The 21139-nt window shown below is 42.4% G+C and overlaps 4 protein-coding genes across 5 annotated transcripts; 2 read left to right on the top strand and 2 right to left on the bottom strand.

The window, feature by feature from the left end:
- Nucleotides 1-6548: 6548 nt before the first annotated feature.
- LOC109891945 (hemoglobin subunit alpha-4-like) lies at nt 6549-7604 on the bottom strand. The gene is made up of 3 exons (XM_031827424.1): nt 7430-7604; nt 6853-7060; nt 6549-6762 (listed from the first exon to the last, which is right to left on the bottom strand). The coding sequence occupies exons 1-3, from the start codon at nt 7522-7524 to the stop codon at nt 6634-6636; spliced, it is 432 nt and encodes a 143-aa protein (XP_031683284.1). The 5' UTR covers nt 7525-7604; the 3' UTR covers nt 6549-6633.
- A 1051-nt stretch (nt 7605-8655) lies between these two features.
- On the top strand, nt 8656-9690 carry LOC109893407 (hemoglobin subunit beta). The gene is made up of 3 exons (XM_031827416.1): nt 8656-8920; nt 9034-9256; nt 9445-9690. The coding sequence occupies exons 1-3, from the start codon at nt 8829-8831 to the stop codon at nt 9574-9576; spliced, it is 447 nt and encodes a 148-aa protein (XP_031683276.1). The 5' UTR covers nt 8656-8828; the 3' UTR covers nt 9577-9690.
- Nucleotides 9691-11319: 1629 nt separating this feature from the next.
- On the bottom strand, nt 11320-12393 carry LOC109893416 (hemoglobin subunit alpha-like). Its single transcript, XM_020486636.2, has 3 exons — nt 12257-12393; nt 11641-11848; nt 11320-11531 (listed from the first exon to the last, which is right to left on the bottom strand). The coding sequence occupies exons 1-3, from the start codon at nt 12349-12351 to the stop codon at nt 11403-11405; spliced, it is 432 nt and encodes a 143-aa protein (XP_020342225.1). The 5' UTR covers nt 12352-12393; the 3' UTR covers nt 11320-11402.
- Nucleotides 12394-12419: 26 nt separating this feature from the next.
- Nucleotides 12420-15656, top strand: LOC109893409 (hemoglobin subunit beta-1). Of its 2 annotated transcripts, XM_031827419.1 has the most exons (4): nt 12420-12487; nt 14584-14878; nt 15108-15330; nt 15459-15656. In XM_031827419.1, exons 2-4 carry the CDS (start codon nt 14787-14789, stop codon nt 15585-15587), a joined length of 444 nt encoding a protein of 147 aa, XP_031683279.1. In that variant the 5' UTR covers nt 12420-12487; nt 14584-14786; the 3' UTR covers nt 15588-15656. The 2 variants fall into 2 exon arrangements, with proteins under 2 accessions (XP_031683279.1, XP_020342220.1); XM_020486631.2 differs by lacking the exon at nt 12420-12487 and having other exon boundaries at nt 14242-14878.
- Nucleotides 15657-21139: the final 5483 nt, after the last annotated feature.

Here is a 21139-nt window from a genome sequence, read left to right as displayed (position 1 = left end):
CCTCTTCACAACTGTCTTGGTGTGCATGGACCATGTTTGTTTGCTGGTGATGTGGACACCAAGGAACTTGAAGCTGTGGATCCATCATCTGTGGATCCTTTGGTGCTGTATGCAAATTGGAGTGGGTCTAGGGTTTCTGGGATAATGCTGTTGATGTGAGCCATGACCAGCCTTTCAAAGCACTTCATGGCTACAGACGTGAGGGCTATGGGTCGGTAGTCATTTAGGCAGGTTACCTTAGTGTTCTTGGTCACAGGCACTATGGTGGTCTGCTTGAAGCATGTTGGTATTACAGACTCGGAGAGTCTTGAGGAAAACACCTTGAGGATTGATTCTAAACAACGTTTACCATGTTTCAGTCGATATTATGGAGTTAATTTGGAAAAAAGTTCGGCGTTTTTTTTTTTTTTTGGTAGCCAAATGTGACGCACCAAACGGAGCAATTTCTCCTAAACAAATAATCTTTCAGGAAAAACGGAGCATTTGCTATCTAACTGAGAGTCTCCTCATTGAAAACATCTGAAGTTCTTCAAAGGTAATGATTTTATTTGAATGATTTTCTGGTTTTTGTGAAAATGTTGCCTGCTAATGCTAACACTAAATGCTACTGCAACCTCTCATGGAGAGGTTGAAAATGTCAGTGAAGACACCTGCCAGTTGGTCAGCGCATGCTCGGAGTACACGTCCTATTAATCTGTTTGGCCCTGCGGCCTTGTGAATGTTGACCTGTTTAAAGGTCTTACTAACATCGGCTGTGGAGAGCGTGATCACACAGTCGCCCGGAACAGCTGATGCTCTCATGCATGCATCAGTGTTACTTGCCTCGAAGAGAGCATAGAAGTTATTTAGCATCTGGTAGGCTCGTGTCACTGGGCTGCTCTCGGCTGTGCTTCCCTTTGTTGTCTGTAATAGTTTGCAAGCCCTACCACATCTGACGAGCATCGGAGCCGGTGTAGTACGATTTGATCTTAGTCTTGTATTGAGGCTTTTCCTGTGTGATGGTTTGTCGGAGGGCATAGCAGGATTTCTTATAAGCTTCCAGGTTAGCATCCTGCTCCTTGAAAGAGGTATCTCTACCCTTTAGCTCAGTGCGGATGTTGCCTGTAATCCATGGCTTCTGGTTGGGGTATGTACGTACTGTACAGTCACTGTGGGGACGACGTCATCAATGCACTTATTGATGAAGCCAGTGACTGATGTGGTGTACTCCTCAATGCCATCGGAAGAATCCCAGAACATATTCCAGTCTGTGCTAGAAAAACATTCCTGTAGTTTAGCATCTGCTTCATCTGACCACTTTTTTATTGACCGAGTTACTGGTACTTCCTGCTTTAATTTTTGCTTGTAAGCAGAAAACAGGAGGATATAATTATGGTCAGATTTGCCAAATGGAGGGCGAGGGAGAGCTATGTATTCATCTCTGTGTGTGGTTTCTTATTAACAGAAATCATTTTTCTAAATAGGATAAAATGTACATCCTAAATTTCCTCAAATCTCCTATCAGCTTGCTTGCTAGAAAGAGATAGCATAGCTGCATTTTACTTAGAAAGATATTACCCCACCAACATAAAAAATCCTAGCTATATTCATATCCATACTAAAAACTGTTTATTTCGCAGTATTTGACTCTGGTGACAATAAAACATTAATTGAAATTGTTAAGCGGGAAGGTCTTTCTGGTTTCGTTCTAGAACATGTCCATCTATGTAGTGTTGAGAATGTTGAGCTGATAGGCCTACATCAAGTTCATTATATTTTATTTATAGGCTATACAATTACATACAGGCTACATCATATAATTATAATCAGGTATGATGATGATGATAAGAATAATAATAATAATGATAATAATAATGATTATTATACATGAGAATTCTTAATGTTCCACAAAAATAAATAAATAATATTTTAATAAGTTTAATTTGTATGAATAATTTAAGTTTATCATTAAAATATTAAAATTACTCATATACTCTTTAATTGATCCTTTACAATAAATAGTTAAGTGTCCCACTTTGCCAATCAAGGTGTCCCAATTTGCCAGTATTGACTTAAAAAACGTGTTCTTTTATTTTATTTTTTTAGTGTAGAAGAGTTTCCATGCTATTTAGAATGGTATCGTGTCAGGGGTTAAGACAATGCGAGGATTCTGTAAGGTGTTCTGCAAAAAAAAACATTTTCAGAATGTCACGCCCTGGTCGAAGTATTTTTTGTTTATCTTCATTTATTTGGTCAGGCCAGGGTGTGGCATGGGTTTTTGTATGTGGTGTGTATGTATTGGGATTGTAGCTTAGTGGGGTGTTCTAGTTAAGTCTATGGCTGTCTGAAGTGGTTCTCAATCAGAGGCAGGTGTTTTTCGTTGTCTCTGATTGGGAACCATATTTAGGCAGCCATATTCTTTGAGTGTTTCGTGGGTGATTGTCCTTAGTGTCCTTGTTCCTGTCTCTGTGTTAGTTTACACAAGTATAGGCTGTTTCGGTTTTCGTTACGTTCATTACGTTCTTTGTTTTGTAGTGTTTGTATTGATTCGTGTTTAACGTTTGTTTATTAAACATGGATCGCAATCTACACGCCGCATTTTGGTCCGACTCTCCTTCACCACAAGAGAGCCGTTACAGAATCACCCACCACAACAGGACCAAGCAGCGTGTCAACAGGCAGGAGCCACAGGAGAAGCATCAAAGGCAGCTACAGCGGCGCAATGAGGATTGGACATGGGACGATATATTGGATGGCAAGGGTTGCTACACATGGGAGGAGATCCTGGCGGGAAGGGATCGCCTTCCATGGGAACAGGTGGAGGCAGCGAGGAGAGCAGAGGCAGCCGGAGAGAGGAGCCGGCGATATGAGGGAACACGGTTGGCAAGGAAGCCCGGGAGTCAGCCCCAAAAATGTCTTGGGGGGGGGGCTCACAGGGAGTATGGCTACGCCAGGTAGGAGACCTGCGCAAACTCCCTGTGCTTACCGGGGGGCTAGAGAGACCGGGCAGGCACCGTGTTATGCAGTGGTGCGCACGGTGTCCCCAGTGCGGGTGCATAGCCCGGTGCGGTATATTCCAGCTCCTTGTATCGGCCGGGCTAGAGTGGGCATCGAGCCAGGTAAGGTTGGGCAGGCTCGGTGCTCAAGAGCTCCAGTGCGCCTGCACGGTCCGGTCTATCCAGTACCACCTTCACGCACCAGCCCTCCGGTGGCAGCTCCCCGCACCAGGCTTCCTGTGCGTGTTCTCGGCCCAGTACCACCAGTGCCTGCACCACGCATCAGGCCTACAGTGCGCCTCGCCTCTCCAGCGCTGCCGGAGTCTCCCGCCTATCTAGCGCTGCCAGAGCCTTCCTCCTCTACAGCGCTGCTGGAGTCTCCTGCCTGTTCAGCGCAGCCAGAGCTGCCAGTCTGCATGGAGCAGCCAGAGCTGCCAGTCTGCATGGAGCAGCCAGAGCTGCCAGTCTGCATGGAGCAGCCAGAGCTGCCAGTCTGCATGAAGCAGCCAGAGCTGTCAGTCTGCATGTGGAGCAGCCAGAGCTTCCAGTCTGCAAGGAGCTGCCAGTCTGCAAGGAGCCGCCAGTCTGCAAGGAGCTGCCAGTCTGCACGGAGCCGCCAGAGCTGCCAGTCTGTAAGAAGCCGCCAGAGCTGTCAGCCTACATGGAGCAGCCAGAGCCGCTAGTCAGCGTGGAGCAGTCAGAGCCGCCAGTCAGCATGGAGCAGCCAGATCCGTCAGTCTGCCAGGAACCGCCAGTCAGCCAGACTCTTCCAGATCCGCCAGTCAGCCAGACTCTTCCAGATCCGCCAGTCAACCAGACTCTTCCAGATCCGCCAGTCAACCAGACTCTTCCAGATCCGCCAGTCAACCAGACTCTTCCAGATCCGCCAGTCAACCAGACTCTTCCAGATCCGCCAGTCAGCCGGGATCTGCCAGAACCGCCAGTCAGCCAGACTCTTCCAGATCCGCCAGTCAGCCAGACTCTTCCAGATCCGCCAGTCAACCAGACTCTTCCAGATCCGCCAGTCAACCAGACTCTTCCAGATCCGCCAGTCAACCAGACTCTTCCAGATCCGCCAGTCAACCAGACTCTTCCAGATCCGCCAGTCAGCCGGGATCTGCCAGAACCGCCAGCCAGCCAGGATCTGCCGGATCCAGCTACCTGCCTGAGCTTCCTCTCGGTGCCGAGCTTCCCCTCGGTCCCGAGCTGCCCCTCGGTCCCGATCTGCTCCTCAGTCCAGTGGGGTTCTGGGTGAGGACTACTAGGCCATGGTCGGCGGCGAGGGTGGACTATCCAGGGACGCGAGGAGGAGGGACTAAGACATTGATTGAGTGGGGTCCACGTCCCGTGCCGGAGCCGCCACCATGGACAGACGCCCACCCGGACCCTCCCTATTGTTTTGAGGTGCGCCCGGGAGTCTGCACCTTAGAGGGGGGGGGGGTTCTGTCACGCCCTGGTCGAAGTATTTTGTGTTTATCTTCATTTATTTGGTCAGGCCAGGGTGTGGCATGGGTTTTTGTATGTGGTGTGTATGTATTGGGATTGTAGCTTAGTGGGGTGTTCTAGTTAAGTCTATGGCTGTCTGAAGTGGTTCTCAATCAGAGGCAGGTGTTTTTCGTTGTCTCTGATTGGGAACCATATTTAGGCAGCCATATTCTTTGAGTGTTTTGTGGGTGATTGTCCTTAGTGTCCTTGTTCCTGTCTCTGTGTTAGTTTACACAAGTATAGGCTGTTTCGGTTTTCGTTACGTTCATTACGTTCTTTGTTTTGTAGTGTTTGTATTGATTCGTGTTTTACGTTTGTTTATTAAACATGGATCGCAATCTACACGCCGCATTTTGGTCCGACTCTCCTTCACCACAAGAGAACCGTTACACAGAAAGTGTCACATTTTACAAATACTCACACTAATTATATAATTTGGCAAATGTATTTCAATTTCTCTGCATCACTTCCAGGACCCATTTCTGCAGCGCTATGTTTTCTTCCATGTGCTGTGCTCTCCCCAAAGCCAAATCACCAATTCTTAATAATTCAATCGATTGTGGTCAGTAAAGCCATATGTGGTTATTGTGTAGGTAGGCCTACTGTTACAATACTATTTAAAATAATCTATCAGCAAGTGGTCTCAGTAAGTCAAAGAAGCCAATAGTGGTTTCAGCTATATTGTTGTTGAGACGTTTTTTACAGTAAAAAATATGTCAAATGACTAGCCTATGAGAAGTGTAAAAAAAAAATATTGTATTCGCATCAGTAGGCTAAATGACAAATGCATCAGAAAACTATTGGAAAGTTCAGGAAAACATCAGGGAAGCTCATCGGGTAGACTACACAATAGGCCTAACGTGTGTGCGTATAGATCTGCGTTGCTTTCAATTACTAGACTAATGATCATGAGAACATTTCCCAGCCTAATTGTAACCAAATATCCAAACGGAGATCCAGTGGAAACAAACATGTGACATTGATGTCTTGATTTATCAAGCTGAGTTCCTTGTCTCAAAGCAGCGCAGTGATGCTGTCCAATCAAAACGGTGCTAGAATCATCAGTTGACCACACATACCATCATGAAGCCAATTGTATAAAATAATTATAGAATGTAGGCTACATACAACGCATCAACCAAACTGCATGATTGCCTATGCCTACACATACTGTAAGTGGCTAAAGGAAAATGTTCTATTTTTTAAATATTAAAACACCAAATTAGACCTACCTCATTATAAATCAGGCCATCATCACTGTCGACGATAATGATAATTCTTCACGTAGTACAGGTGAAACGTCCATGCTGCATGCATGCCAACCATTTGATCCCAATCAGTTTCATGGGAATACGCATTTCAATTTTCTTGAATTATGTAAGTAAGGGTGGTTAACCGGCCTAACTAATCACATTTTAGAATAGTAAACACAGCCACCACATGATCTTTAAAAAATATATATTATATATATTTTTTAAACATTTTGGCACAATCATCCTAAATTAAGAAATGACAGGGTGTTTTTGGTATGACAGTAGGCTGACATGATCATGCTATTACAGGTGGTTTGTTATGTAGAATATCACCATTTTAAGAAGTTGCCGAGCGTCGCTCCGCTGTGGACCCGCAGCACTACACTCCTGGTTATAACTGTTGGATGACTTCGGGGGGTTCAAGTAACCACAGATCCATGAACTAAGTGGCACATTCAGTTGACTACAGTTTTTTTTAAACCATTGCAGCAGCGCAAAAGATTCAGGGCTGACCCAAAATCATAGCGGGCTAAAGCCCTGAAAGCCAGGTCCTGGTGACGTCCATGGCGGACCAGTGATGTCTGGACATAACATATTGGTCTCAGGCACGTACATTTGGAACTTTTTAACGTCAAGGTGTATGCAAAGGTGGAGTAAAAATATACATTTATTGTGAAGTGCATCATTTTTATGAAATACCGTGAAATAGGCTGTTAACTTTATTTTATACTTGACTTGACAAATCCATTCTACAAGATAATCCAAATGCAGCCTACAATATAAATCACAAGACAATGTAAGACAATTAAAATGACAAACAACAAACACCTCGGTATGAGTTTCAGTTAGATTTATTGTCAGTGTGTCGATATTGGATGGACATTATTCCTCGGATGACAGATTGACAGCTGAACTGCGGTTTAGCGGTACTTCTCGGCCAGGGCCAGAGCCAGTTGCTGCAGGAACTTGTCCACGGACAGGTGGATCTCGGGGGTAAATTCCCCAGGGAAGTAGGCGGCAATGACCACAATCAGGTTGTGTGCCAGGATCTGCAAAGCAAAAGGGAAATAGATTATTTCACATTCACACAGGTAAAAGTGTTATTTATTATTTATTTATTATTTTTTAAATGATCTTACCTTGAAGTTGGTGGGGTCCACCCTCAGCTTGGTGGCGTGCAGTTCACTGAGCTTGGTCAAGAAACCAAAGAGATCGTCCAAGTTGCTAACACATTCATCGATCTGATTCATGATGGTGATGCCGTGCTTCTTCACTGGAGGGGAACCGGGGGCCACGGAAGCCCAGTGGGAGAAGTAGGCCTTGGTCTGAGGGTAGACGACAAGCATCCTGTCGTGGACATTAGAAATGAGGTGAGACCAAATTCATCTTAAATAATCATTCGTTCGGGGCTCCGGTCCATATCTTCGCCGAAAAAACACTCTTAGAAAAAGGGGTTCCAGAAGGGTTCTTCGACTGTCCCATAGGATAACCCTTTTTGGTTCCAAGTATAACCCTTTTGTGTTTCAGGTAGAACCCTCGGGGAAAAGGGTTCCACATGGAACCAAAAGGGTTCTCTACCTGGAACCAAGAACGGTTCTTCAAAGGGTAATCTTATGGGGACAGCTGAACAACCCTTTTAGGTTCCAGATAGCACCTACATGTAGGTGCCCTACATGTACATACTCTATAATTTATCATACATCGTTATGTAATTACCTGGAAAGAGCCTGTTCTCCAATCTCATCGGATTTAGTGAGGATCTTGCCCCAGATGGCCTTCACGTTGGCTTTGTCCTTGGCTGAGAGACTCATAGCTGTCTTGTCCGTTTATCCACTTAAATGAAGATGCTAAGAAAATAAGCTTTTGAGCGTGGAAAACTCAGAGGCTGTTTTTATTGAGGCATGAGAGAAGGCACACCCCGATATAATCTTGGCTCCACCTCTGATTGGGAATTTGTCCAAGACATGATTCATGTTTTTTATACGTTATAATTATGCAACCGAGCCAATTCGTGTAATGCCCAACATATGACCTTAGCACATAACACCTTCGTTTGTAAAAATGTTGACATAACAATGAATGCATTTATTTCATATAGATTGAATAACGACGGGGTTTTGAAACACTTAATACCTCAATATTTTCTTTACAATTAAAGTTTAGTCGTAAGTAATAAGAGGTCTATTAAGGTCTATTATTGCAGCACTCATTGGTGAGTGATTCTGTAACCTACAAAAGATTCGATGGAAAAATCGATTCTGTAACCTACAAAAGATTCGATGGAAAATTCGATGGAAAGGTTTTGTTCTGGTTTTGTTCTGGTCTGCCTATCACTAAATATTTTAATAGCATGTAGGCTACAAGTATTGTATTTCAGTGGGGTTAAACAAAAAGCTGTGGTTTCATTGAAGTAAATAGGCTGATATCCACATTGAATAGTGTCCAGTTAGAACCCATCATGTAATTCCCCTGACGAAGGCAGATAAAAAGACTTTTCACCAACTGACATTTAGATAAATCATTCAAAATGACCAGAAATATGGAACTATCAAATGGGTGGGTCCGTCTGAATATGAAGATAAAACATATTTCGAGTCATGCTCTTTCTTTAATAGTTTACTCCCAATCTAGGATTTTCTTTTTTTAATGAGATCCCAAATAAACACTTACATCAATAATTCGAATTTTATAAAGATAATATTACAATTCAATGCCAATATTACAAGGATCAATTAAAAGAGTATTTAGGGCTAAAGGAACCTTTAAAAGGTCTATACATTTTACTTTTTGAAATGATGTTCGATTGTATAATTAAGTATGCATCTGTTTATGAAGGCTAATCATGACTTGTTTATTTCATCCGTATTAATTAGAATTTGGAAACGCCTAAATGACCAAGCATTATCTTTAAAAGTGGGATGAAGTTGGCACAATGCCGATATGTGCCACACTCGAGGACCTTGCCCCCTAAGACATTCATCCAATCATTTTCTGTATTCTGTTCAGGGCGGAGATACTGAACATCAATAAATTGGTAGTCCCAGGAGACAAAAAGCTCAGGAATCCCTTGTAACATTTTGCAAGTACCAACGGAAATCAACAAACAAACGTCAACATGGTCGACTGGACAGATGCTGAGCGCAGTGCCATCGTAGGCCTGTGGGGAAAGATCAGCGTGGATGAGATCGGACCCCAGGCCCTGGCCAGGTACATTCTTGTAATATTTATGTATTCATTAAATAATAACACGATAATAGGCTACCTAGGCTAATGACCACTAATTTCGTATTGTAATGGCAGCCTGTTTAATTTATTTTTAGACTTCTGATCGTGTCTCCATGGACTCAGAGGCACTTTAGCACCTTCGGCAACCTTTCAACACCCGCTGCCATCATGGGTAACCCCGCCGTGGCCAAGCACGGAAAGACCGTGATGCACGGACTGGACAGAGCTGTGCAGAACCTCGATGACATCAAGAACACTTATACTACACTGAGTGTGATGCACTCAGAGAAACTGCACGTGGATCCCGACAACTTCAGGGTGAGTACTAAACGTAATGCATATAGCCGTAATGCAATTTTGTGCTTCATACAATTATTATTATTTTTTTTAAGGTATGACCAATTTTCCTTCGAGGCATTTAGGAGAAAATAGTCTTATGCATTAAATAGCGGTGTGAGCCGATGTAAAGTGTGTGCCAATATTATTTTACTGTCCCCTCTCCACAGCTCCTCGCCGACTGCATCACCGTGTGCGTGGCCGCCAAGCTCGGTCCCACCGTTTTCAGTGCTGATACTCAGGAAGCCTTCCAGAAGTTCCTGGCTGTCGTTGTGTCCGCTCTTGGCAGACAGTACCACTAGAGCATCACTCGACAGCATCAATATGGAAGAGAGATGACACTCCAACTCCAGTCTGTTAAGAAGCTGTGCCATAGCTACACATGCTGAAAATAATAAAATCTATTTAAAAGCGTTTATCTTTTTGAAGTGTTGTTTTTTATGGAAAACGTTCTCCTGCAATTGTACTGATGGTACATGGTTTCTACACTAAAAATGAGGGAATGTGAATAAAAAAAACTGTTTTGATGATAGTTTTCATAAACATACTTGGTCATAATCTAGAGGCCTATGGGATATTCACTGATGAGATAAGGAAAGAGGATGGCAAACGTGATCTGCATAACCTACCAATAGCAATTAACATACCTTTGTATGCCTCCTTCTTGGAAGAACCTTTTAGGGACCATTTTCAGAACCCTATGGATCTTCAAATAACTTTGGATATCTTAGAAGAACCCTTGTTGAACCCCTCATTTTAGAGTGTATGAATTCTGTGGTGTGCATGTTTTGTTAATCATCTGTATAATTACTATTTTTGGGGGTTCACAGACTTCTCCCTCCCTACACCTCTGATGAGTATAACAGGAAACCTGTTCGATCCCCATACACTCAAAATCATTCTGGCTGTGGATATGGAGAACATCAACACATTAACATCAACTTACCAGAGGACATACCCATTGGACCTGGGGCTCTGCTGAGAGTTTACCTCATATTTAGATTCGTTTTTTCTGCTTTGCCACTAAAATCATAACAAACACTGAGAACTAAAATATTGTGCTATTGTTGCTATTGTTATGCGTATTATTATTAATGAGAATAATAACTGGGGAGGGGGGTAGTTAAAAAATGAACCCCGAAAAGTTATTCAAAAAGTTATTTAAGGATCCGTTAAAAAGGGTTATTTGAAGAAGAAGCTCCAAAATGCAGGTGTTTCAACCTAGATTAGTGCTTTCTGTGGTGGTGGGGTTCGCCAGCAGAAAATACAGAGTGTTGCGCCTGATTGGCTCAGTTTTCTGTCATGATTGGCTCAGTTTTCTGTCACTCATGGGACAGTATGTCATCCCCAATTCTAAGGTTAGAGATCGAACATTTTTGCCCCTTGTAGTCTGCCATAGAGTTATATTAGAAGTGCCCATCCAAGAAGGCTCAAGGTCATTAGCCACAGATAGAATAAGCCATTTTGCCACAAATGTAGAAGTATGCTTGGGGTCATTGTCCATTTGGAAGACCCATTTGCGACCAAGCTTTAACTTCCTGACTGATGCCTTGACATGTTGCTTCAATATTTCCATGTAATTTTCCCCCCTCATGAATCTTTTTCACGAAGTGCACCAGTCCCTCCTGAAGCAAATCACCCCCTCAACATGATACTGCCACCCCCGTGCTTCACAGTTGGGATGGTGTTCTTCGTGTAACATGCATTTGGAGTAGTTACAGATAGGGGTTGGTAAACTGAAGGGGTTATATGAAAATGGTAGAGGCTTCATATAACCCATTAAATTTACCAACCCATCTGTAACTACTCCATATTCATCAAATATTAAATGATGTCAGCAAAATGCATGTTACACATATTAGATAGGCTATCCAAAGTTATGGAGAATAACATAGTGAGATAGTGGATGGTGGACCTAAAGCACCATTTAGTACTTAATCCCTTCCTTTCTTCATTCAATGTATTCAATCTAGATGTGACAGTGATGAAATTCAAATATGACTTTGATGGTGAACTGTGGTGGAATAAGGACACAACAGAGGAGGTAACTTCATTCATTGCCTGTTTATTGTATTGTAATAACAGCAGAGCAGGAACTGGAGTCCAATGATGGACTTTCATGATGGTCTTATCTGTATTTGTCAGCCAGGGCAGCGGACAAGGCTGCAAGGAATTTATCCACAGCAATGTGCACTTCGGGAGTGAAATCAGAAGGGAAGTGAATAGCCAGGGTCACAAGGATGTTGTGGGACAGAATCTGAAAAGTATATTTTAAAAGTTAATATTGAAGGATTAAGCCATAGCAACAGACAGAGTTGATGTCGAGAGTGATCAATATACAGACAATAGGTTATCTGTGGGCAAACCTTGAAGTTTCCAGGGTCCATGCGCAGCTTGAAGGCGTGCAGCTCACCGAGAGCACTCATTCCCCCCACGAGGTCGTCCATCAGTCCGACAGCTTCACCAATTGCACCCATGATGCTGCTTCCATGCTTCTTGACTGGGGCAGAGCCGAGGCTCACGTCAGCCCAGTGGGAGAAGTAGATCTTAGTCTGGGGGTAAGCAGTCAGCATCCTGCAAAGGAAGGTACAGAATAGTTCGTTAGGCGTTTCTTATTAGTTGCGGAACTTCTAAGCATTACGAGTATCATATTTCTCCCATCGTCTGTGTCTACAAGGTAATGAAATTAGTTTACTTAATGTATGTTAAAATGCTTATTCGGGGTAGGCACGTAGGCCGCTGTCAGCAGGTTAAACACACTCATTCTCATCATTCTTTCATTAAGAAGTGGCGGCAGGGTAGCCTAGTAGAGCGTTGGACTAGTAACCGGAAGGTTGCAAGTTCATACCCCCGAGCTGACAAGGTACACATTTGTCGTTCTGCCCCTGAACAGGTAGTTAACCCACTGTTCCTAGGCCGTCATTGAAAATAAGAATTTGTTCTTAACTGACTTGCCTAAAGGTAAAAAGAAAGAAGGCTTACCTCCCCAAAGCCTCAGCACCGAGGACATCTGCCTTTCCACTAATCTTGCCCCAGAAGTCCTTGACTACAGATTTGTCCTTTGCTGTCAGACTCATTTTGCTCCTTTTTGATTGGCCTGTATTAACTATATAATAAATTATCTGAAGACAACTAGGTTCCCTTTATATTATAATAGAGCGGCAGACACACCCAGCTACTAGGGTACACTCCCCCTACACTGCAACCATCTTGGTAAGTTAGCGTATTAACTTCAATAAGATGTCAGAGGGCTATGTTTCTAATAATATCCATAATTTATTTTTTGCAAATACTTTAATTGTAGGCCTACCAGATGCAACAATTTTACAATTTGTTTGATTGATGATAATAATAATAATAATAATCTTTATTTTTTTCGTTGCATAAAACGAAATATTTCAGTGTAATCGGCCATATATTTCCAATAGGTTAATTCTAAAGATGCAGATGCTTTTGCCAAAATAAACAAATATTTAATTTATAGTTAATTGGCTAAATTTAATTGTATATCATAAATAACGTTAAATAATTAAAACGAGCAAGAACCTTAAATATTAAGCTTGAATTTCCATATTAAAATAAGATGCTATGTTTCTAATATTTTTTTATATATATTTTTTCCACCTTTATTTAACCAGGTAGGCTAGTTGAGAACACCTTTATTTAACCAGGTAGGCTAGTTGAGAACAAGTTCTCATTTACAACTGCGACCTGGCCAAGATAAAGCATAGCAGTGTGAACAGACAACACAGAGTTACACATGGAGTAAACAATTAACAAGTCAATAACACAGTAGAAAAAAAGAGAGTCTATATACATTGTGTGCAAAAGGCATGAGGAGGTAGGCGAATAATTGCAATTTTGCAGATTAACACTGGAGTGATAAATGATCAGATGGTCATGTACAGGTAGAGATATTGGTGTGCAAAAGAGCAGAAAAGTAAATAAATAAAAACAGTATGGGGATGAGGTAGGTAAAAATGGGTGGGCTATTTACCGATAGACGTTGTACAGCTGCAGCGATCGGTTAGCTGCTCAGATAGCAGATGTTTGAAGTTGGTGAGGGAGATAAAAGTCTCCAACTTCAGCGATTTTTGTAATTCGTAATATCCATCATAAGGGCCTAATGAACTTTTTGTTTATTTTTGTACTCTACAATTTAATCTTCTGACTGTACTGTAACACAATTCATTTAAATCAATTGCACCAGATGCAACAGAGATGTCAACAATATTGTATAATTTGTTTGATTGATATAGATAAATTATTACTATTATTATTATTTACATTTTTCGTTGCATAAACGAAATCTTTCAGAGTAGCCTAACGAGCATATATTTCCAATAAATTGATTCAAAAGATGCCGCATCTTATGCCAAAATAAGCAAATAATTCATTCATAGCCAATAAACTATTTGAAATTGTATAGGCCTTGATTATGACACAAGTTTTGTTCTATCCTACATAATGTTAAATAATTAAAGGTAGACTTTATATTTGATTGTAGAGTGCTATAAGATATATTGTATTGGTGAATTTAAATGTAAAAACCAAATCCACCTACAAAGACCTGCATTCAACTGGAAAATATTTATTCAAAGTGACGTATTTCACATTTGTATTTCTTTATTTTTAGTTGAACCTTTATTTAACTAGGCAAGTCAGTTAAGAACACGTTCTTATTTACAATGACGGCCTGTATGTATCTATGATATGCTACTCTGGGGTTCAATGGAAGTTGGAGATGAATCCCAATTATAAGGTTGATTGGATTTCGAATGATGATCGACAAAAAAAAGTCAGAGGAAGAAAGAGGTCATGCAAGGACATGGGTACACACCTATCTACAAATAATACAGGACATTTCTGCTTATCATATTTAATGTCTTGAAATTATTAACATAAAATGGGCGGGACCGGTCTGAATACCCCGATAAAAAAAGGAAGGCGTCATTTTGTCGTGCCGAAAATCTCCCCCAACCGGAATTAGCAGGAATTGTCACATTTTCCAAATTCATGGAAATGTATATTGAATGCATCTCTTTCTATTTTTTTCATTAGAATAGCCTTATACTCTGCAATGAAGGACGTATAATCTTCGGAAGAGTTTTGCCATAACCTTGCTTTTATTCTTGCATCCGTTTGATAAATTAAAACAGTTGAGCTAGGGATCATACCAACTTTGAAACGTTGGTAATCTAGATAAACTGTATAGGCATATTTACATATGCTTCCATCTTTTAGGATCTAACCTACAGACTTGATTCTGTAACAGCTAATAAATTAACATTTACTTTTGTTTTTAACAGATACATTATTGGAATTGATGTCATCAAATTCGAGAGCTGAAGCGCTAACTTGGACATACTGATCTTTGCCAGAGCCAATCATATGCGCCGCCTTCAGTGGGCGGAGAGCACTCATAAATACAAGTTGCAGGCAAAGTTTCTCCCTAAACAAGACATTAATTTGTTTAATCTTGTTGCAAAACCGGAAAACAAACACTGACAACATGGTTGACTGGACAGACGCAGAGAAGAGCACCATCAGTGCTGTCTGGGGCAAAGTAGATATCAATGAGGTCGGACCACTGGCTCTAGGAAGGTAGGTCATGGCTTCAGCCTCATTCAAATATATCATCTAATATAGTTTATAGTGGAGATGATCATGAGTAATTATAACACTATTATACGTGTCCTGTTATCTTATCATTACTATTAATATTGAGTTTATATTGTTAAGTTTGAATGGAGCATGTTAGAGTATTAATTAGGCATATAATTGAAATACATTTGAAAATAATTCACATATTTCGGTGTTCTTGCAATGACAGAGTCCTGATCGTCTACCCCTGGACTCAGCGTTATTTCGGCTCTTTCGGAGATGTGTCCACTCCCGCAGCAATCATGGGCAACCCCAAAGTTGCTGCTCACGGCAAGATCGTGTGTGGGGCTCTGGATAAAGCTGTGAAGAACATGGGCAACATCTTGGCCACATACAAGTCACTGAGCGAGACCCACGCTAACAAACTCTTCGTCGACCCTGACAATTTCAGGGTATGCCTTCTGTCTTGAGAAATAGGCTAATATTTTAGGCTACAATCAGAGCAACACGTCTAATTCCAAAGGTAAAACAAAACCGTCAGTCTTATTTAACATCGTCCACCTTTGTCTTTTGTTCACAGGTGTTGGCTGACGTCCTCACAATTGTCATTGCCGCCAAGTTCGGAGCCTCTTTCACTCCTGAAATCCAGGCAACCTGGCAGAAGTTCATGAAAGTGGTTGTCGCAGCCATGGGCAGTCGGTACTTCTAAATGCACCCCAGACAAGTGATTAAGTTCTGACATCCGTGCCTGAGTGAAAATAAAGACATCGAAACAAACTATTGTATTTGTATTTATACAAACGTGTTTTTTTAGAAGGGGGGGGGACAGTTCCACCACAAAATTCTTAACATCTTTATTTTAGGCTATACCCTATTTAGATGAGGGAAGTGGAGCTAGACCCCTATATGGTAGGTAATCGAAGAAAGAAAACAAGTGGGCGGCCAGTACGATGCAGAACAGTTTAATAAACTATTTACAGGTAATATTTTCAAAGCATACATATAAGTCTCAGGGCATCGTTTCCCAGAGCCTTCATAGCCTTAAGATCATTACTAGAACATTATTGTCTTTAGTAGCCGAGTCGTTTCCCAGAGGCCTCGTCAGTAACGTGGCTCTTAAAAACGCTCTTATTAAAAACCTATGCACATCTACGAGTGATCCAGACCACTAATAGAGCAGCCAAGGGGCATGGTTAGATGCTTTTTTGCACTTCCGCGTCACTCATTTACAGAAGATCTCTGCTAAACATAGAATCAAGATGTCTAGCCTGTCTGACTGTGACTGCGGATAACAACAGAACGATGCTGACTACAAAAACAAAGTTGCCGGATAGTGAAGGATAAAAGTATGGTTCAAATGAAAACCGAGATGACTGCATTAAAAACAGCCTACATACATGGGCATCTAAATCAAATCAAACCAAACTTTGTCACATGCGCCGAATACAACACAATAAAGTACTTACCGTGAAATGCTAACTTACAAGTCCTTAACCAACAATGCAGTTCAAGAAGAGTTAAGAAAATATTTACCAAATATACTAAAGTAAAAAATAATTTAAAAGTATCAATAAAATAACAATAAATAGGCTATATACAGGTGGTACAGGTACCGAGTCAATGTGGTTAGTCGAGGTAATCGGTACATGTAGGTAGAGGTGACTATGCATAGATAATATACAGCGAGTAGCAGCAGTGGGGCTTTCCTCTGACACCGCCTATTATGTAGGTCCTGCATGGCAGGAAGCTTGGTCACAGTGATGTACTGGGCTGTAAGCACTACCCTCTGTAGCGCCTTATGGTCAGATGCCGAGCAGCTGCCATACCAGGTGGCGATGCAACCGGTCAGGATGCTCTCAATGGTCCAGCTGTAGAACTCCTTGAGGACCCAGGGATCCATGCCAAATCTTTTCAGTCTCCTGAGGGGGAAAATGTGTTGACGTGCCCCCTTCATGACTGTCTTGGTGAGTTTGGACCATGATAGCTTGTTGGTGATGTGGACACCAAGGAACTTGAAATTCTCGACCCGCTCCACTACAGCCCTGTCCGGCCCGCCTTTTCCTGTAGTCCACGATCGGCACCTTTGTCTTGCTCACAATGAGGGAAGAGGTTGTTGTCCTGGCACCACACTGCCAGGTCTCTGATTGTGTCAAGGCACAGATCTTGGGAAGGGAACCAACACATTTCTGCAGCATTGAAGGTCCCCAAGAACACAGTGGCCTCCATCATTCTTAAATGGAAGAAGTTAGGAACCACCAAGACTCTTCCTAGAGCTGGCCGCCTGGCCAAACTGAGCAATCGGGGGAGAAGGACCTTGGTCAGGGAGGTGACCAAGAATCAAATCAAATCAAATGTATTTGTCGCACACACATGGTTAGCAGATGTTAATGTGAGTGTAGCGAAATGATTGTGCTTCTAGTTCCGACAATGCAGTAATAACCAACGAGTAATCTAACCTAACAATTCCAAAACTACTACCTTATACACACAAGTGTAAAGGGATAAAGAATATGTACACAAAGATATATGAATGAGTGATGGTACAAAACGGCATAGGCAAGATGCAGTATATGGTATCGTGTACAGTATATACATATGAGATGAGTAATGTAGGGTATGTAAACAAAGTGGCATAGTTTAAAGTGGCTAGTGATACATGTATTACATAAAGATGCAGTAGATGATATAGAGTACAGTATATACATATACATATGAGATGAGTAATGTAGGGTATGTAAACATTATATTAAGTAGCATTGTTTAAAGTGGCTAGTAATATATTTTTACATCAATTTCCATCCATTTCCATTATTAAAGTGGCTGGAGTTGAGTCAGTGTGTTGGCAGCAGCCACTCAATGTTAGTGGTGGCTGTTTAACAGTCTGATGGCCTTGAGATAGAAGCTGTTTTTCAGTCTCTCTGTCCCTGCTTTGATGCACCTGTACTGATCTCGCCTTCTGGATGATAGCGGGGTGAACAGGCAGTGGCTCGGGTGGTTGTTGTCCTTGATGATCTTTATGGCCTTCCTGTGACATTGGGTGGTGTAGGTGTCCTGGAACCCGATGGTCACTCTGACTGAGCTCCAGAGTTACCCTGTGGAGATGGAAGAACCTTCCAGAAGGACAACAATCTCTGCAGCACTCCACCAATCAGGCCTTTATGGTAGTGGCCAGACGGAAGCCTCTCCTCAGTATAAGACACATGACAGCCCGCTTGGAGTTGCCAAAAGGCACCTAAAGGAGTCTCAGACCATGAGAATACAGATTATCTGGTTTGATGAAACAAAGATTGAACTCTTTGGCCTGAACGCCAAGCTTCACGTCTGAAGGAAACCTGGCACCATCCCTACGGTGAAGCACGGTGGTGGCAGCATCATGCTGTGGGGATGTTTTTCAGTGGCAGGGACTGGGAGACTAGTCAGGATTGAGGAAAGGATGAAAGGAGCAAAGTACAGAGAGCTCCTTGATGAAAACCTTCTCCAGAGAGCTCAGGACCTCAGATTGGGAAGAAAGTTCACCTTCCAACCATAAAAACAACCCTAAGCACACAGCCAAGACAATGCAGGAGTGGTTTCAGGACAAGTCTCTGAATTTCCTTGAGTGGCCCAGCCAGAGGCCAGACTTGAACATTTCTTGAGAGACCTGAAAATGGCTGTGCAGCGACGCTCCCTATCCAACCTGACAGATCTTGAGAGGATCTGCAGAGAATAATTGGAGAAACTCCCCAAATACAGGTGTGCGAAGCTAGTAGCATCATACCCAAGACAACTTGAGGCTGTAATCGCTGCCAAAGGTGCATCAACAAAGTACTTAGTGAAGGTCTGAATACTTATGTAAATGTCATATTTCGTTTTTTAAACATAAAAATAAAACATTGTCCAGCATAAAAACATTGAGCATGAAATCAAGACATATCCTCCAACATAGCACATAGCACATATACACAGTCATAGCACATATACACAGTCATAGCACATATACACAGTCATAGCACATATACACAGCATAGCACAGATACACAGTCAATACAGGTCACAATACAGAACTAAATGGGTTCACAAGCATAAGTAATCACCTCCCAGTCTTAGAAACATGACAAATAAAATGCGTCCAGCTTCTAGAATAGTTGTTTCTACCAGTGATCCTAGCAAGCATTTGTTCATGTATTTCCAGAAATGCCCCTTGTCTATCATATCATATTTTTGTACCAAACCTGAGTATGACATTAAAACATCTTAATTGTACAGATCACGTATAGTATGAATTATTTTCATTGGCCACTGTTTCCAAAACACTGTCTTTTTCTCTATCCGTAGCCTAGGATTGTGCCACAATGATGAGTATCCTTGTTTAAGATGTGAAAATCCACATATCTTGTGGGAGTTTGACAGACCTCTGCCCTGTAAGACTATGTGACAGAGTATCAACAGACCTCTCCCCTGTAAGACTACATGACAGAGTATCAACAGACCTCGCCCTTGTAGGACTACGTGACAGAGTATCAACAGACCTCTCCCCCGTAAGACTACGTGACAGAGTATCAACAGACATCTCCCCTGTAAGACTACGTGACAGAGTATCAACGGACCTCTCCCCCGTAAGACTACGTGACAGAGTATCAACGGACCTCTCCCCCGTAAGACTACATGACAGAGTATCAACAGACCTCTCCCCTGTAAGACTACGTGACAGAGTATCAACAGACCTCTCCCCTGTAAGACTACGTGACAGAGTATCAACAGACCTCTCCCCCGTAAGACTATGTTACAGAGTATCAACGGACCTCTCCCCCGTAAGACTACGTGACAGAGTATCAACAGACCTCTCCCCTGTAGGACTATGTGACAGAGTATCAATAGACCTCTCCCCTGTAAGACTACGTGACAGAGTATCAACAGACCTCTCCCCTGTAGGACTACGTGACAGAGTATCAACAGACCTCTCCCCTGTAGGACTACGTGACAGAGTATCAACAGACCTCTCCCCTGTAAGACTATGTTACAGAGTATCAACGGACCTCTCCCCCGTAAGACTACGGGACAGAGTATCAACAGACCTCTCCCCTGTAGGACTACGTGACAGAGTATCAACAGACCTCTCCCCTGTAGGACTACGTGACAGAGTATCAACAGACCTCTCCCCTGTAAGACTATGTTACAGAGTATCAACAGACCTCTCCCCTGTAAGACTACGTGACAGAGTCTCAACAGACCTCTCCCCAGTAAGACTATGTGACAGAGTATCAACAGACCTCTCCCCTGTAGCACTACGTAACAGAGTATCAACAGACCTCTCCCCTGTAAGACTACGTGACAGAGTATCAACAGACCTCTCCCCTGTAAGACTACGTGACAGAGTATCAACAGACCTCTCCCCTGTAAGACTACGTGACAGAGTATCAACAGACCTCTCCCCTGTAAGACTACGTGACAGAGTATCAACAGACCTCTCCCCTGTAAGACTACGTGACAGAGTATCAACAGACCTCTCCCCTGTAAGACTACATGACAGAGTATCAACAGACCTCTCCCTTGTAAGACTACGTGACAGAGTATCAACAGACCTCTCCCCTGTAGGACTACATGACAGAGTATCAACAGACCTCTCCCCTGTAGGACTACGTGACAGAGTATCAACAGACCTCTCCCCTGTAGGACTACGTGACAGAGTATCAACAGACCTCTCCCCTCTAGGACTACGTGACAGAGTATCAACAGACCTCTCCCCTCTAGGACTACGTGACAGAGTATCAACAGACCTCTCCCCTGTAGGACTACGTGACAGAGTAACAACAGACCTCTCCCCTCTAGGACTACGTGACAGAGTATAATTTAGTTCCCGTTCTATTGTTATCCATTCCAAGCCAGCGTCCCTTTAGCCCCAATATTTTGCCTATTTAGCCATTTCAAATGATACATTGTACAATGTAACATCTGGTAAAGCCAAGCCTACTACATCTCTTGGTGAGCACATCTTCTTCATATTAATCCTGTTTTATTTCCTATCCCACAAAAAGTATTTAGTTAATTTGTCATATTGTTTAAAATACCGGTTTGATTTATTCATTGCAGAGATATAATTAATTTGTGGGACTACAACCATTTTAATCACGTTGATCATTCCCCATAAAGGAAGTTTCATCCTTTCCCAAAACCTATCCCAAAATAAAACAAAGCAACTCGGAATTTCACGTTGCTTCTCAGATGAGTCAATCATCACAGAACTGTCTTTGATGCTGCAGAAAATAACCTGCAGTGGGTGCC

This window comes from Oncorhynchus kisutch, linkage group LG6, assembly GCF_002021735.2.
Source record: "Oncorhynchus kisutch isolate 150728-3 linkage group LG6, Okis_V2, whole genome shotgun sequence".
Taxonomy (NCBI): domain Eukaryota; kingdom Metazoa; phylum Chordata; class Actinopteri; order Salmoniformes; family Salmonidae; genus Oncorhynchus; species Oncorhynchus kisutch.
This window is presented reverse-complemented; position numbering and strand designations above follow the sequence as displayed.